The following is a 15,731-nucleotide window of genomic DNA, read 5'->3' on the forward strand; positions in this document are numbered from 1 at the left end:
CAGCACACTTCAAGGTAGGCGTTAGAGGACAGGAGAGTCCCCAGGAAGCTCCTGGGCCCGCTACCGTAGCAAGCACAGTGGTGAACAATGAAAGATCCTGCCTCAGAGAAGGCGGAAGGGGAGGATCGACACTCAAGGCTGACTTTCACATGCCTCCACATCAGAGAGAGAGAGAGAGAACAGAATAGAATCAGTTTCCCGACTCCTTGAGCTAGGTTGGTCTTGTGATTTATTTTGGCAGAAAGAATGTGACAGAAGTGACAATATCTCCATGTAAAATGGTGGCCTCAAGAAGCCTGGTATGTTTATATTCTCTCTACAGCCATCTCTGCCATGACAGATACACCAGCTGGATGACAAGGGCCGCAGTCTTGTTACCTTGCAAGCTGTTGAGCAGCCGTCCTCCATCCTCCAGGTGCCAATGAGCCCGCTGAGCCCAGGAAACCTGCCCAGCCAAGCCCAGCCTCAATCATCCACCCACAGGTTTGCGAGCTAAAGACATGCTTATTGTCTTGAGCTTCCGAATGCGAGGAGGTAATGCAGAAATACCCGAAGAGTGTGCATAGCACAAAGCCTCCCTCACGTTTTGGGCAAAACAAACGTTTCTGTGTGTTTATGACCCTAAAGACCGAGACACTGAAGGCAAGGAAATGACCCTGTTCCCGTGAGAAGAGCGGTGTCAGCTCACACAGGCATGAAGCATCCCTGTGCCCCATGTGCGTCCTTGGGCAGCAGATGACAAGACACTGTCATGTTCTAGAGATGGTCTGATCAGCTGTCTGAAGTCACACAGCTCCCAGCAGGGACTAGAACCCAGGGTTGTTTACCTATGCTAGCGGACTGTACTGAGGAAGAGAGAGGGCTCTTGGGAAAGCACCGTTGACCTCCAGGAGAAAGGGCAGGAGGTAGGAAGTGGTGATAAAGCCTTCATAGTAGGTATTTTTTTATTTTTATTTATTTGATGAGAGTGACAGAAAGAGAAAGAGGCACAGAGAGAGAGAGAGAGCATGCCAGGTCCTCCAGCCACTGCAAACAAACTACTGACGCATGCGCCCCCTTGTGCATCTGGCTAAAGTGGGTCCTGGGGAATCGAGCCTTGAACTGGGGTCCTTAGGCTTCACAGGCAAGCGCTTAACCGCTAAGCCACCTCTCCAGCCCCTCATACTAGCTATTTTCTGGAAACTTAATCCAGCCTCCTGTTCCTTCTTCTTGAGCCCAGGACAAACCAGCGCTCATCGGCATCTCCCACCTGCTTTTAATCTGTCTCCAGGTTTACCAGCCACTGTGGGATCCTGCCTCAGAGCATAAACACAAGCCAATCAGTGAGAGACAAGTTTGTTGCTAGGTGAATGTATCTCTGAGCATGGCCAACTGGAGACGATGCGTCAGGCAACAGGACCAAAGGGATGGATAGAGGCACGCATTGTCACTGTATGGGACACGAGCCAGCGCGGATGCCTTGGAACTGTGTGGTGTAGCTCAGCATGGCGTCGGGGTGGCAGTCATTCCTGGGCAGGGCAACTACCAGAGTAGCAGAGGCATGCTCCGCCTGGCTGTCATGAGCACCAGAAGGCAGATTGTAAGTGGGAAGGAAGGATGGTGGCAGTGCCAGGACAGAAAGGGGTAGGTCAAAAGTCCCTGATGAAGGCCCATCCAAAGGTGTGCTGAGAACTCCTAAGCCACCACATCTCCAAAGAAGAGCCCCGATCTGCAGCGTTGGCCAGTTTCCTCTGGTACAATTATTCCTGCCATGTCTGCCGATGTGATGTTACTGAACTCAGAGTTGGAAGAGAGGCAAAAAAATAAATAAATTTTAAAAAATTTCAGCTCTTGCAAGCAATACCCATTGATTCCATGACATGCCAGCACTGGGAGGCACTAAGCCTGGGATTGGGAAGACTCCTGCGAACTTCAGTGTCCTTGAACTCCATTCAGCTCCAGCAGGCGGGATGGGCCACATGCTGTATGCACAAGTGGGGCTTCTTCAGTCTGAAAGGCCCTCAACAAAATAATGCCCACCAACATCTTGCAGGAGGCCTCAGATCTGTTGACAGACTGCTGGGAGCCCTGACTGGGACACCCAGGCATGCTGTCCCAGCCCAGCTGATGATCGATCCCCTCTTATCAGTTTTGTAGCGCCCAGCCTCATCATGCCCTGAGGCCAGGGCCGGGGGCATAGCAGCCAGTCATGGAACACAGGAAACTAAAGCCGTTGGATCTAACTTTCTGCATAGCCCTGGGTAACTCTCTTGTCTTCTCGGTGTCTCAGCCCCCTCCCTCCATTTTATACATGTAGAGACTTGGAAAGAGTGATCCTAGTGGCCTTCCTCGTGAAGTCACCTGCCTTGGGGATTCTGAACAAGTGTGGAGGGGAAAGTCAGTTCACCTCCTGGGCAGCAATGATCCACAGCCATGTTGACCATCCAGAGGAGGCAGAGTAAAGACCAGTGATCATCAGTGACCAGGCCACTGGACTGGGTCCAGGACTGTTTCAGATCCTCCTGAAACTAAGCACCAGGGAACGGTGTTGTCTCCCATAGCTATGAGGCTTCATGCTTATCAAGCATGTGCACAGACAGTGTCTCATTCATTCCAGAGGACCATCAGGTTAGGTGTGGCTATTCCCATTGAGGAGAAGAGAAGGCATAGAGGCGAGGCATCCTTAATGTTGGGCGAATACATGGAGCACTGGTGCAGGCTGTTCCTGCATGATGGCAAATGTCACGGTAGGTCCAGCGATACCTGGTGCACCGAGGCACCCATGCCCTCGTCTCTACTATCTGCCCGAACTCAGTCTGCGTAGTATCCCAATCAGAGCTTAGAGGTGGATCCAAGCAACAGCCATGGCCTCCCTTGCTGCATGGGGGGAGCTTTTCCATGTGTGGGGCCCAGCTCTGGAGGGAAGTCTCTAACTCTCTGGGTCTGCATCTGCCCAGAACCTCAACATGGCTCCGGTCACGTGGGGCGGGGGAGGACTCCGCTTCCCCTAGATACACCACCACAGCTCTGTCTTCTGTTGCAAGATGGCCCAACCCACTCAGCCACAGCTGCCTCCCAACTCAGCCTTAAGCTGGCAGCCCAGCTGGGCTGCGGCTGAGCCTCACATCTCCTTCACGCAGGACCACAAAGAGTCAGCTACCAGCGCTCCCTGGCAGCCATCCATCTGTCCCAGGGGTGAGAGACCAAAGTAAGCCACGTCCAGGTTCCATTCACAAATGGGACCTGCTGAGAGATTCCTTAAAAGGAAGAAGGTTGGGACCAGACTGTCACTTGGCCTGACTGAGGGACAGGGAAGAGGGGAATGAATCTATCATCAGGAGGGTCTCATGGCAGGCCTTGGCTCTAGGAGAATTTCCATGTGCTACAAAAAAAAAAAAAAAAATCTTTGTGGGACACATTCAAAGAGAGAAAGGCAATTCCCACAGCCCCAGAGGCCAAGCGGGTGGCCACACTGGTGCTGAGCCCCGGCACGCAAAGGGTGAAGCTTTTAGGCGAGCAGTGGCCAGTGATCTCAGCTTCCCCCAGTCTTAATGCTCCTGAAAGGCTCCCTGTAATTGGGCATCAGTAGTTAATGCAGTATTGACTGCATTACACGCTCCCGTGCCTCCCCTCACTAATGCCAATTGCATCACCTTGTACAGTCACTGGCTTGCTTAGCCAATAGCCGTTAAAAGCAATCCAAATCATGAATCATATGGGAAACTTTTAGCAAGACACCGCCATCCAAGGAGACAATTTACAGTTGAGTTAATCTGGGTACATTAGCAAGACATGGATTCTGGACGACAGACCAATTTATGTTGATTCTCTGTCCCGTTTCCCCTCCCGTAGTCCTCTGTGTGGGCAAATGAATGGAAGAGCGGGGAACCGAGCAAAGCACCTGCCTCTTTCCCCGAGGTTCCAGGACGGGGGGGGGACACCCCATCTTTACCGACTCTCTGCCTGGCTGAATTCGGACGGGAAGGGGGAGTGCTTTGCAAGCTTGAGATCTGCAATTCCTCCTCCCTCCCAGTGAGGTGCTGCTTCAGGGGCTGGTTACCACAGATGCAGGCAAAGACGACCCCCTACTAGGCACTGGGTAAGTGCCAGGTCTGGCCCCTACCCTGCCAGCCTGGTGAGGCCTTTGCTAGCCCTCAGAAGGCAGTAGCACTCACTTTCTGCTGACAGAGTATAGTCTCCGGCAGAGAAAAGTACTAGAGCTCTCCCTGACTCCATCTGCAGGGCCCAGGGAGGCCCAGGCCACACTGCCAGGAGAAGCCCATAGGACCCTCTACATCCTAAAGCATGACAGGACAGCAGCCCGCAGCCAAGCAAGAGCTGGTCAGGGCCCCAGCACAGCCCAGGGCCTGCCTCTCAGATGAACCGAGTCAGCTGCCCATTCCTAGCAGTCATTAACAATTGAAGACTCCACTGTCTGGTCCTCTGCAAGGCAGCTCCACCCTCCTTAAACATTGTTATTTATTTATTTGTTTATTTATTTATTTTTACTTATTAAAAATGCTCTGGGAATCATGTCTGGTATTTAGGTCCACAATGCGCCTTTCTACTTCCTGTGGTCACCCCCAGCCATCATGCTGGGCCTGTGCAGAAGTGGTTTTGACCCAGAGCTGCCCTGCTCCAGGATGCATGTGAGAACATGCACGTACCCAGGACCTGTGTGCTTGTCACCATCCTCCTCTGCCCAGGCCTCTACAACCCAAAGCCCTCTTCCGTCTAACCCTGCTCAAGGGCCTCCTCTCCAGCAGCAGAGGTTCAAATTTAACTTGCAGGATTCAGGGCAGGAGTTTCCTTTGCTCCCCTGAGACTTCAAGTACCACCTCCCTCCCTCACGCCCAGAGCCTGGTCCCAACCCAAGCTTGCAGGTACCAGGGGAAAGGGCCAGCCGTCTCCAGAAAAGTTGGAGCTCAGCTCCCTTTGGCTGACAGGGAGACCAGGCAGCTAGCGTGTTTAGAAAGCCTGGACCCCGAGTTCCAGTAAAGTGGAAGTGGCTAGGCCAAGAGCAAGCGTCCAAATGAAAGCAATTAATCTTAAAACCTGAAGTTTAACCATTTGCAAAACAGATCTTTCTGTCTCTGTGGTGACCCTTCACTGCTCGACCTAATGGATTACTTTATTAATAATGTACTGTGCTTAAAAGCAAAAAAAAAAATTTTTTTTTCTGACGATTCAATACTTCAGAAAGTCTCTTAAACCCGTTGCTACGGCAAAACGATTGATATTTTATTATCTTTCAGAAGTGCAACATGAAAGCCCTGTAGCCCAGCAGAGCGAAAGCTTTGGTCCTCGGCAGCTGGCAGAGCTGACTTCAACCAGAGGAGCCCCAGCCTCTCCTGACAGGACACTGCCAGGCGCAGAAAAGACATTGGGGGTGGCTAACAGGAGCCCTGGGGTCCTGCTGCCACTAGACAAAGGGTGCTGTGTGCAGCGCTGGGAACACCTCCCTGAGACCTAGGGTACCAAGGCTGCCCCCAGCTCAGTTAGCCACCTGCCGGGAGGGCACAGGTGTGCAAGAAGTTAGGCAGTTGGTGTGGAGAAGCAGCAGGTGAGTAGATCCGGAGTCTTTTCCCGTCCCACAATGAAGATGCTACCTCAGGACCTCAGCCACCTGCCTTCCTTATATTCTTATAGACTCTCGGGTTTAGACGTGCCCGTGGTAGTGGGCACCATATTGTTTAGACTGCACTAGTGGGGGCTGGGGGGGGGCACTGAGCTCCCTTCAGAAGCTCAGGCAGGTCTGAGGGAATCATGCCAAGGATGGCCAGGTGCACAGCAGTTTGGTGGCTCCAGACCCTCGTTTGCTTTAGCATTACCCCTGAGCCTGAGCCACTCTGGGGTACCTGTCTAGACCCTAGATGGAGGTAAGGGTGCCATCTTACTAGCATGAGACCAATCTCTTTGGCCTGAGGTAGCCCATGCACAAAACTCAGGTTTCCTGGGATTTTTGGCTAAGGCCTTGGGAGCCAAGCATGCCAAATAACCTTGCTTAAAGATACATCCTGAAGTCCAACATGCATCCCGCAGCGACCGTCCGTACACACACCACCTTTTTCTTTTCTCCCTCCTTTCTTAGTAGAGGTGCTGGGAATCAAGCCCAGAGCCTCAGACATAGCAGGCAAGAACGTCACCTCTAGTCCTAGGAAGGGGCTCTCTGCATAGGCCTCTCCAAGGGCTTCGTTTTGACCAAGAGGCAAAGAGCCCTCTAGAGATGGCCATGGCTGGTCTGAGGTAACACAAGACAGGGCATTACTGGTGGATGTGGCCAGGTCCAGACATCTTCCCTTCCTGCCCACCTGACCTCAGGCCTGTCCCTTGGCCTTCAGCACAGAACTTCGCCAGCCTGCTCCCCCAAGGGCCCCCTTGGCGCTCCCGGGGACAGTCCGTGAGCAAAGGAGACAGTACTAAAGACGATGCTACACTACCAGCTCAGAAACATCTAGTCCCCTTCCTTCCTGTCTTCTTTCACTCATGCCAAGAGGCAGTCTTCAGTGACTTTCAGGCCCAGGTCTCCCAGGCATAGGACACCCAAGCCAGATGCGTCAAAGGCCCTCTTGGTGCTAATGTTCAATACCAAAAGACAATATAGATAATCCGGGGCGGCAGCTAAATGAACGTTCTGTATGACCTTGAACAAGTCACTTGCAGTTTTCACCAGTGACCGGGGCAATTACTCTCCAGCGGGCAGAAGCCACACAAGCAGCAGAGGACAGCCACCAGTCCCTCCTAGGAGTATCTGATTGCTCCCAGGGACGCCTAACATTTCCCCTCAGCACCTAAGGCAGATGATAGCAGCAACATGGTGGCCAACAATCTCACCCAGTTCTCCCTGTAGGGCCCACAAACCACACAAGCCTTACCTACAGAAACGACCCCCACACACACACATACACACTGCCAGTTATTCCTAGGACCATGTATGGGCCTATCTAGAATCATAAGGCACCCACTGTGCACTGCGTTATAGTTCTAAGAAAGCTGGGAATCCCCTGCTGTCTGGTCTAGAACACATACTGCAAGGCACTAGAGGGGGGGGGGGTCTTTGGGGCCACCTAATAGTGGCTTCCTGCAGCCACGTGACCTTTCAGCCCTGCTGTCCTCCAGGAGGCACCGGGGCTGTGGATCCAGGCCACCCTCAGAAACCTCCCTCTGGAGTGTTACTGGCTCATGGCGGGACACTTTCTTACTGTGGGCCAAACAACCCCTTCCAAGCTCTGGGAGATAGCGGTCCAGCACAGGAAGCCCCCCTCTCTATATCTCTGTCTCTCTCACCGAGTCACGCTCGCTAGCGGGCTGCTGTGTCCCGAAGGAAGGGCCCAGCTGGCCTTTCCCCTTGCGGGCCGAGCATCTCAGCTTTCCACGCTGTCCTCCTCCCGCGCTCTCACTCTCCCCGAAGCTTTCTAGTCTTATTTTTGTGCCCCAAGCCTCTGATTTGCTCAGCGCTCAGCGCCTCTCGGGTTACGGGGCGCTGGTGGAGGCGGGAGGGGAGCGGTGTGGGGGGGGGGGGCGATGGCTGCGGCGAGGGGAGCAGCCGCAGAGACCAAACGCTCCACGCCAAAGCGTCACGGCGCGGGGATCGGAGGGGCAGCCGGAGCCTCCACGCGGCCCCGAGGCGCATCCATCCACCCATCCATCCACCCACCCATCACACGACCGGCTGGCCGGGGCCCCGGGAGCAGCGCGGCCCCGGGGGAGGGGAGGGAAAGAGGGGGTGCTCGTTCAACACCCCACCGCGAGTCCCCCACCTCCAGCAGCCAAGCCCGCGGCACGCACAGCCCCGCGTCCCAGTGCGTGCGATCGGGGGGGGGGGGGGGCGCGAGGGCGTTGGGGGGAGGGGGTACGGGGGAGGGACGACACCCCGGCCCGCCACCTACCGTCCTCCTTGTCCAGTACCATCATCTCGGCCGCTCCGCCGCTCCGTGTCCAGCCGCAGCTCGGCTCGGCTCGGCTTGGGCCGGGAGTCCGGGGATGGGGTTGGGGGAGAAAAGGGCGCCGACTCCGGGTGCGCTTCGGCGGGGCGGCCGGTCCTGGTCCGGCAGCGAGCGGGCTCTAATTACCCGTTTGTCCGGCTCTTAGCCTAGATTGCACTCAGCTAGAATTACATTCAGGAGTGAAGCACTTCGCAGATACAAAAGCGGTCTCACCTACTTTTGTGCCTCAGAATTGCAAGGAACTACGAACTGCAATTTAGGGAGAGAGAGGAGAGAGAGAGAGAGAGAGAGAGAGGGAAGGAGGAACAGAGGATCAGAGCCGTTTCTTTGATTCTCACCTTCTAAATGGCTCAATTTGCCCAGTATAATCTGTCTTAATGTAATTGCATTTGATAGCTCATAACCCTGGCTCTGGCAACGACACAGCTTTCAGCCTCATAAAGTGTTTTCCCCCTCGGATTTAATCTGAATCTCAATCTAAAATTATATTCAAAGAGATGGGGGGAATCTCGGCGGCCGTCTCCCGCTGCCTTTCTCCCTCAATGTATGAGGTTTGCACTCCTGCTACTGAATAAATGCACACATTTCCCGAGGCCCCCCTCCTCCCTTCCTCTCTCGCTCCCTCCCTCCCGGGTTAATGGGGAGTGGAGTCGCGCGGCTGCCTGGCTCTGCAGCGCCACCTGGAGGCCTCTAGTGCTCAGCTCAGCGCGTGGCTCTGCCTGGCTCCCAGAGTCCAGGTTTCCCATGTCACATTGATGGACGACCTGACCCTGGTCTGTTACTCTCAGACCCTCTTGCCCCTATTTCTGCTTCCTCGCAAAAGCGGTATTTCTCGAATCTCAACTTCTCTCTACCAGCTCCGCCTGGGGTTTTGTGGTGAATTCCCCGGTTGTTTGGCCAAGTTAACCCATTGTAGGGCACAAAACATCCTGCCGTGAGTCCTACTGAGTTGCCCTTGACCCCAGCAGCCCACCCACCCCCAGAGCATCTTGGTTCCATGAAGAAGGGAAATACGTCTCAGCTTCTCTCTGGGCAAGCATAGCTGCTTGAAGGCCTTTCCCCTTCTCAAATATTTATTGAGCATGTACTATGTGCCGAACACTTTTTCTAAAGCCCCAGAGATATGGTGACGGAGCTGACAATTGTTGCTCTGTAACTCACAAGGCACAACAGGACGAAGTGCCCATCTCTGCTCCTCACCCTAACCCTCCCCCAAAAGCCCTGGGCTGGTGCTCAAACTGCCAACTCCAGCAAGACTACCTACTTTAAAACCCCAAGGATGTTGCCCCCTAGATATTATAGAGCTATGGGATGGAGTGAAGATAATCATTTTCTTCCAGCACAAGGCGGGTTCAGGAGTGATGTATTTGAAGCTGGGCCCTGTCGGTCACTTGTGAGGACAAGAACGAGGCAGAGTGAAAGGCCACGTCTCCTGGAGGCCACTGGATGGGAATCTATCCTTTTGCAAGCAGTTAACAAATGGCAGGCCTGGCTTGGGAGTTTTTGTTTTTTTTCTCTTTCTCTCTCCATGGGTGTGTGACTCAGTTTCCCTACATGCAAACTAGGTGACCTCTCTTCTGTCACTAAGGTTGCTGAGAGGCTGTCACTAGGTTGCTGAGAGGATCAGAAGAGGTAAGCCTGGAAAAGGGACCTGGACACTGTGGGGAGTTGTCTGGTACAGACCAGTAGGCTAGTTCTTGCCCCTCGCCTCCTGGGAGGCCCCCACGCTTGACAGAGGTGGAGAAGGGGGGACTTTAGCCCATCTTCCTCTCTCCTACACAGGGAAGCCAGGCTTTGAGGAAACCGAAGTGCGTACAGCTGCTTTAATGAGATGCCTCATCTCATCCGCAGCTCAGAGGGTTTCGCTTTCCCCTTCATCTTGAATACTTAATCCTAATAGTCCTTGAGTATATTTGATGTTAAATATATCATTTTGCCCAGACTCGCCGTCCCTAAGGACTGCAAGCTTGATCTCTCCCCTGCCACTACAGCCAGAGCTGTGCCCTCGAGGTCCAAGGAAGGCTTTAGCCCCACCGCCTCAGCACATCTGGTGCAGCGCCACCCCACCCCCCACCCAATCTGTGCTGGGGGCCAGTCAATGAGTGTAGCAAGCTTGGGCCTGGAAAGGGCAGAAAACCTCTAAGCTACCTGGAGGCATACATTCCTTAAGGGCAACAGCCTTAACTCCTGATCTCCAAGGGTAGATTCTTCTCACTTTAGAGACCTGATCATGACCCACACATCAAGACTCAACTGGCTGGGGCCACATTCGCACTTTCTTGCCAGCATGTTCTGTCTAGGCCTTTCTGTCCTATTCCTGTGCTCCAAGTCTGGAGCATTAAGGAATAGGCTGCAGAAGCAGTAGGGCATGTCAGCAGTGGGGTGGGGTGTTGGCATTACGTGTGAGGGCTCCTTATGCCTACAGATGGCTCTTTCTGCAACCTGGCTGTGACCATGGCACTTCCAAGACCATCTGGGGGGGGGCCTTCATAGCTGGGTCACAGAGCTGCCCAGCATCTCAGAGGGTCTGGGATGACTTCAGCCCCCAGCTAGGAAGGAACCAAGCAGAAATCTGGCTCATAAGATGTCCTTCTCCTTTGCGACTCTGACAGGTAAATCCCATCCGCCCCCACATGCTTTCAGGCAGCCTCCAGGTCCAGAGACATGCCCATAACCACTGAGTGGAATCTTCAGATCCCTCCGGGCTGGAAGCAGCCGTTCTTACTCAACACATTCCACAGGTGATGAGCAAGCACTCTCACTTCAAGGTGCCAAGAGTGCTCTCAAGTGTCCTTGACATGCCTCTGGGGACTGTAAAGGAAAGCCAGTTGATCAGTCCCCAGACTTACCTCGCAAACAGGGGTGCTACTGGCTGCCTTATAAATTTCCAAGCAGGTCCCAGCAGTCTGTCCTTGTGTGGGGCAGAAAGGTCCTTAGACTGGGTTCCTGCATTGGGGGTGGGGGATAGTCAGACTTGGCGCCTGAGGGCCCAGGCCGACTAGATATTCCAGAACCCTTCAGTAGAGGCCATCTAATGCCCCCCAGCCTGTGGGCCCTGCCCTCAACACAGCAACACAGTGCAACTGTCTCCAAGATGAGGTCACAGATTGGCCTCACAGGTGACACTTGGGGCCATTGGAAGTGACAAGAGCCCCTGCCCTATGTCCAGGGCAATTTACAGGCTAGAGTGAAACTATCGTCTTTACAGTGCCATTGGGATGCCTGCTGGCCAAGTTCAGGTGGCCTGCCCTGCCCCCCATGGGCACAAAAGCAGCCAGCTGCTGCTGCGTAGGAATTTGCAATCAGCTAAGGTAGAGAAGTGCACAGTCTGCAAACTCCCTCCTTGGATTTCTAGAGGGCCCAGGCAGGGCTTCTCGGAAACCAGAGTCACAAATTGTCAGGCCTTGGACAGGCCTAAGCCAAGTCTGCACAAGTCTACCCTGCCCCTTGATGAATGCCAATCCATCCCCATACATGAGGCCTCAGTGGGCATAGGCTTGTCCTGGGACTAAGGGGTTCCCTTTGCTGCAGGACTTTATTGCTAAAACCATAGTCCTAGCTAACCAGAACAATTGATCAACGCGGTGGTGGGAGGATAACGTGGGATAAGGGACTGATCCAGCCAGAAAGGCAATCAGACCTTTACCCAGATGACGAGCAACTGCGTCTTGACCCTAAACTTATGAGCCTTCTGCCCCACTTCTTCATACTCGGGACACTAGTGGACTGTCCCACCTCGTAGGGATGGTGCACAGGTCAAGAGATGACTCTTCCTAGACACTTGCATTGGAAAGGATGTTAGTTGGACCCTAGGGTGGACCCAGATTTTGTAAGGTCCAGCTGCAATTTAAGAATATGATTGAGACCAGCCTAGAATAGTGGGTTCGAGGCCAGCCTGGGCGGCAGTAATAACTGCCCACCCCAAACCCTCCAAAAAGAAAAAAAAAATATTCTCTCATGTTGATTTACCACCAGGGATCTAGCAACAAACAGACTTTTAGGATTTAAACTTCATCAGCGTCAAGGGCAAATGGCCTCTGGTTGAACCTGGTATTTTAAACTTTGTGGTCTGCCCACCTACCCCAGCCAGCGGAATACCTCCCAAAGCAGACTGGATGAAAGAAGAACGTGCAACTTCCCCAGCCCCAGTGGGGCGGAGGCAACATCACCCACCCTTCAGCTGTGAACTCCCAGACCCCACCTCCGCCGGGGGGGGGGGGGGGGGGGGGGTGGGTGGTTTACGATCCAAGTACCATGCTGGTTAGATTGCACCCTCACCTCCCAGTTCTCCAGGAATCGCCCTGCCGGGGAGGGGGGGGGTTCCGTTCCGCAGTAAGGTGCAGGAGAACGTGAAAACCCGCGGAGGCGGGCTGGCAGTGGGTGGAACGGGGAAGAGCGCGCGGCGCCGGCCAACTAGGCGCTCGGGATGCCCGGCCAGGCAATGAGTGCTGCTGGGGAGAAAGTTCCAAGGCCCGAGCCTGGCGGGCTCTGGGTGGAAGATAAGACTTCCTGATCCCGGTGAGGAACGCCTGGCACGGAGCCTGGCACCCCCGGTACTCCACTACCACCACCACCCGGGACACACACTGAGCTTGTGGGAAGCCAGCCGGCCTCCAGAAGCCAGGACAGAGGGGTCTGGGAGCGGGGGGAGGGAGCACTGCCGCCGTGGTCCTGTGCCCACGCGCCCTGCGGGCACCTACCGTCCTCCTGGTCCAACACCATGGTCCCCCGGCGGCGGCTCGAACTCCCGGCGCCGCCCGTCTGCGCCGCTCGGGCCGGCCGCGCGTGGGGCCCGGGCGCTCGAGCCGAGGCCGCAGACCCGGGGCGGACGGAGCGGCGCCCGGAGCGCAGCAGCCCCGCGGGGCAGGGAGCGCGGGAGGAGCGAGGGCGCGGCGCCGCTGCGGAGCCGGCACGGGGCGGTGGACCCGGGCGCTGGACGCCGGAGCCTTGGCGCGGCCGGCCGGAGCCCGGGATGGATGCAGCCGCGCGCTCTCGCTCTCCCTCCCTCTCCCTCTCTCTCTCTCTCTCTCTCTCTCTCTCCCCCCACCCCAATCGGACGAGCTCGCCTCTGCAAGAGTACAGCTTGCGTTTCCCAGGGCCCCTCAGATTCCCCTGTTAATTAAATCAATTCATTATGCTCAGATCTGATTAGCGGCCCTTCCCCCCTTTGAATCAATTATTCAATACACAAACATAATTGCTTGGGCCAGAGGTGCCCGCCATTAGCTTATTTAACTCCAAGGACACTAATTACCCGCAGGGCACGGGAACTTTTCTCATTAATTCTGACAAAACACAAAAGCACAGCCAGAGTGTGTGCGTGTGTGGGACTCTGCGTGTGTGTGTGTGCGTGCGTGCGTGTGTGTGTGTGTGTGTGTGTGTGTGTGCATGCCAAAGTGAGGGCTGGGTGGGGTGGTGGGCTACTGTGAGCGCTTCCGACCGGAGGGAAGGGGAGCCATGCACGGATGCGAACGTGGACGCGAGTGTCCACACTGTTCTGGCGTGGAGTGGAGGGTGTGACTCCAGCTGGGTGTGGGTGGCTCCGGGCCTGGGACTGTAGGCCCGAGGCTGGGGACTTTGTGAATGTGACTCCCTTCTCGCTGTGGCAGGCCCTCCGTCTCCTTCCTCTGCATTATTACCCAGTCGTTTTGTGCTGCGTTCCAGGAAAGTACGGACCACAAAGGAGGAGGCGGCTGGGCGGATGGGGAGCGGGTGGCGGAGGCTGGAGCCAGGCTGGACCACAGTACCCATCACCGCCCCAGCCACCTGCTCCCTCGTCCCATCCTTCCTCCTTGGCTCTCTCGACCGCTCTCCCCCAATATTGACCCACTCTCCACTTTCATCTGAAACCCTCCCTAACTCCCACCTATGTCTGGCACCCTGACTGACACCCGGGAGGTATTCCACCCACTCCGCCTTCGCTGTTCCCCTTAAGGCTGTGGAGAGGGTGCGCTCACACGGTGGATGAACTCCACATTTTACCTCCCAGGAAATCTCTATTGAGGGAGCCAGGGGGAGAGAGAGAGAGAGAGAGAGAGAGCCCACAGAGGCTGGGACACAGAGGGTAATTGATTCCCCCAAATTAGGTTTCTGCTTTCTAAAGACCAGCATTGTCCCTGTTCTCAATGTGCACAGAGGTATTGAAGATTTCCTTTTTGTTTCCTCGGGCAATGAAGGAGCTTAATCCATTTGGCTTTATAAATCAGGAAACTAATATTCACTCCTTCAGTGGTGGCTTAAAAAATTTAATTGGTAGGGGAGGCACAGTTAGTCACCCTTATGCTACATCTCCAAGGCCTCACTTATCAAAAAAACCATTGTGATTGAGGGGTTGGAGAGAAGGTGGGGGTGGCAGGGCTTGTGCTAATCCTGCCCCTGCTCCATCTTTGCGCATGGACCCAGATTATCTGGGGAAGTCTGTAAAATGATTTGATGAAACTGAACTCCATGCGCACTGGTACATAGAGCTGCTGGGAGCTGCTAATCGTGTAGTATCTTACGTACATGTGTTAGATTTAGTGAAGAAAAGATATCCAGAGGGTTCTTCCAAACTGGCTGCTCTTAATTGTCCACTAGTACTAAACCACTGGGTGTAGCCATGACATGCCCTGGTTTATCAAATCCCCCTCCTCACCGGCCTGAACAGCACTGCCACCAAAGTCTTTCTGGTGCAAAGGTCTGCTGTTTGTTTTAAATTTTATTTATTTGCTTATTTACTTTGATCGAGATAGAGAGAGAGAGAGAGAAAGGCAGACAGAGAGAGAGAGAGAGAGAAATGGGCACACCAGGGCTTCTAGCCAATGAACTCCACTGCAAATGAACTCCAGACATATGCGCCACCTTGTGAATCTGGCTTACGTGGGTACTGAGAAATTGAACCTGGGTCCCTAAGCTTCTCCCGCAAGTGCCTAGACTGCTAAGCCGTCTCTCCAGCCCAGGGGTCTGCTCTTACTCCTCTTCTGCTCAAACAATCTTTGATGGCGTCCCTCATCCATCCGAGGAACTCAGAAGTGCTAACGCTATCACTGCAGCTTCCTTGTGATCTGGAACTGCCTGGCCACTTCCGGGAACTGGCTTCAGTTCGCTGGTTCCTATGGGGTTGCATTACTTACTCCTGACCATTTGGTCTGCTGCCGCGGGACACCTGTGGTTTCCTGCCCCACAGCTCCTCTCACCCACCCACTCTTCCTAGAGGCTCCCTCTCCCCCTGCCACAGTCCCGCGCTCCTCTCAGGAGCCATGTGCCTGTGCCCGTGGTTGCTGAGAAATATGTGCATGATTCCGTGGCCACGTGGAGAAGAAGGTCAGCCCTGAGGTCAGAGTTCAGCTCTCTCCTGTCGGAGGGGGAGCACGTGTAAGGGCAGCAAGAATCTATTTTGGCTGAAGAAATAAGAGACAGGAGCAGGCGAGGGAAGTCTGTTTTTCTGAGATGTATGTTCAATAACAGAGACTCAAAAGGAGAAGCCACGGAATATCATGGGGTTTTTTTTCCTTTTTTTCAGAGATGGCCTGGAACCAGAGCCCGGCAGCATTTACCTTTGCGAGCATAATATTTACATGTGTAGACTCTCTCCATTTAATTTTCTGTGTCACCAGGCAGGATCACTGCCTAAGTTGGTGTTAGCTGGTCCCTGTACTAAAATAGTTATCTGGTCAAGGGGGCAAGGAGGTCCCAAATATCACCCACTCTCCAATCCCCATGTCATGTGCCTGGCGCAGGCTGCATGCGTGCAGAGAGGGCGGCTTTGGGTCATTCATCTACGCAGAAGCATCATATGGACTAGCATAACCCTGCTTCTAGGTAACT

At 54.4% G+C, this 15,731-nt stretch overlaps 1 protein-coding gene across 5 annotated transcripts in view; it reads right to left on the reverse strand.

Moving 5' to 3' along the window:
• The window catches only part of Lmo1 (LIM domain only 1), a 42,041-nt gene extending 29,339 nt beyond the window's left edge, over positions 1 to 12,702 (reverse strand). The window contains exons 1-3 of one of the 5 annotated variants that reach the window (XM_045144795.1): positions 12,626 to 12,702; positions 10,775 to 10,871; positions 7,869 to 8,174 (exon numbers count right to left, since the gene is read on the reverse strand). In XM_045144795.1, coding sequence (XP_045000730.1) covers positions 7,869 to 7,893 — 25 coding nt within the window. In that variant the 5' untranslated portion in view covers positions 7,894 to 8,174; positions 10,775 to 10,871; positions 12,626 to 12,702. Of the gene's footprint in view, positions 1 to 7,266; positions 7,384 to 7,868; positions 8,511 to 10,774; positions 10,872 to 12,625 lie in introns of those variants that run through there. The other 4 variants (XM_045144796.1, XM_012950622.2, XM_004650889.2 and 1 more) reach the window with 4 other exon arrangements.
• Between the last annotated feature and the right edge of the window lie 3,029 nt (positions 12,703 to 15,731).

Source organism: Jaculus jaculus, chromosome 3 (genome assembly GCF_020740685.1).
Source record: "Jaculus jaculus isolate mJacJac1 chromosome 3, mJacJac1.mat.Y.cur, whole genome shotgun sequence".
In the NCBI taxonomy this organism is placed as follows: domain Eukaryota; kingdom Metazoa; phylum Chordata; class Mammalia; order Rodentia; family Dipodidae; genus Jaculus; species Jaculus jaculus.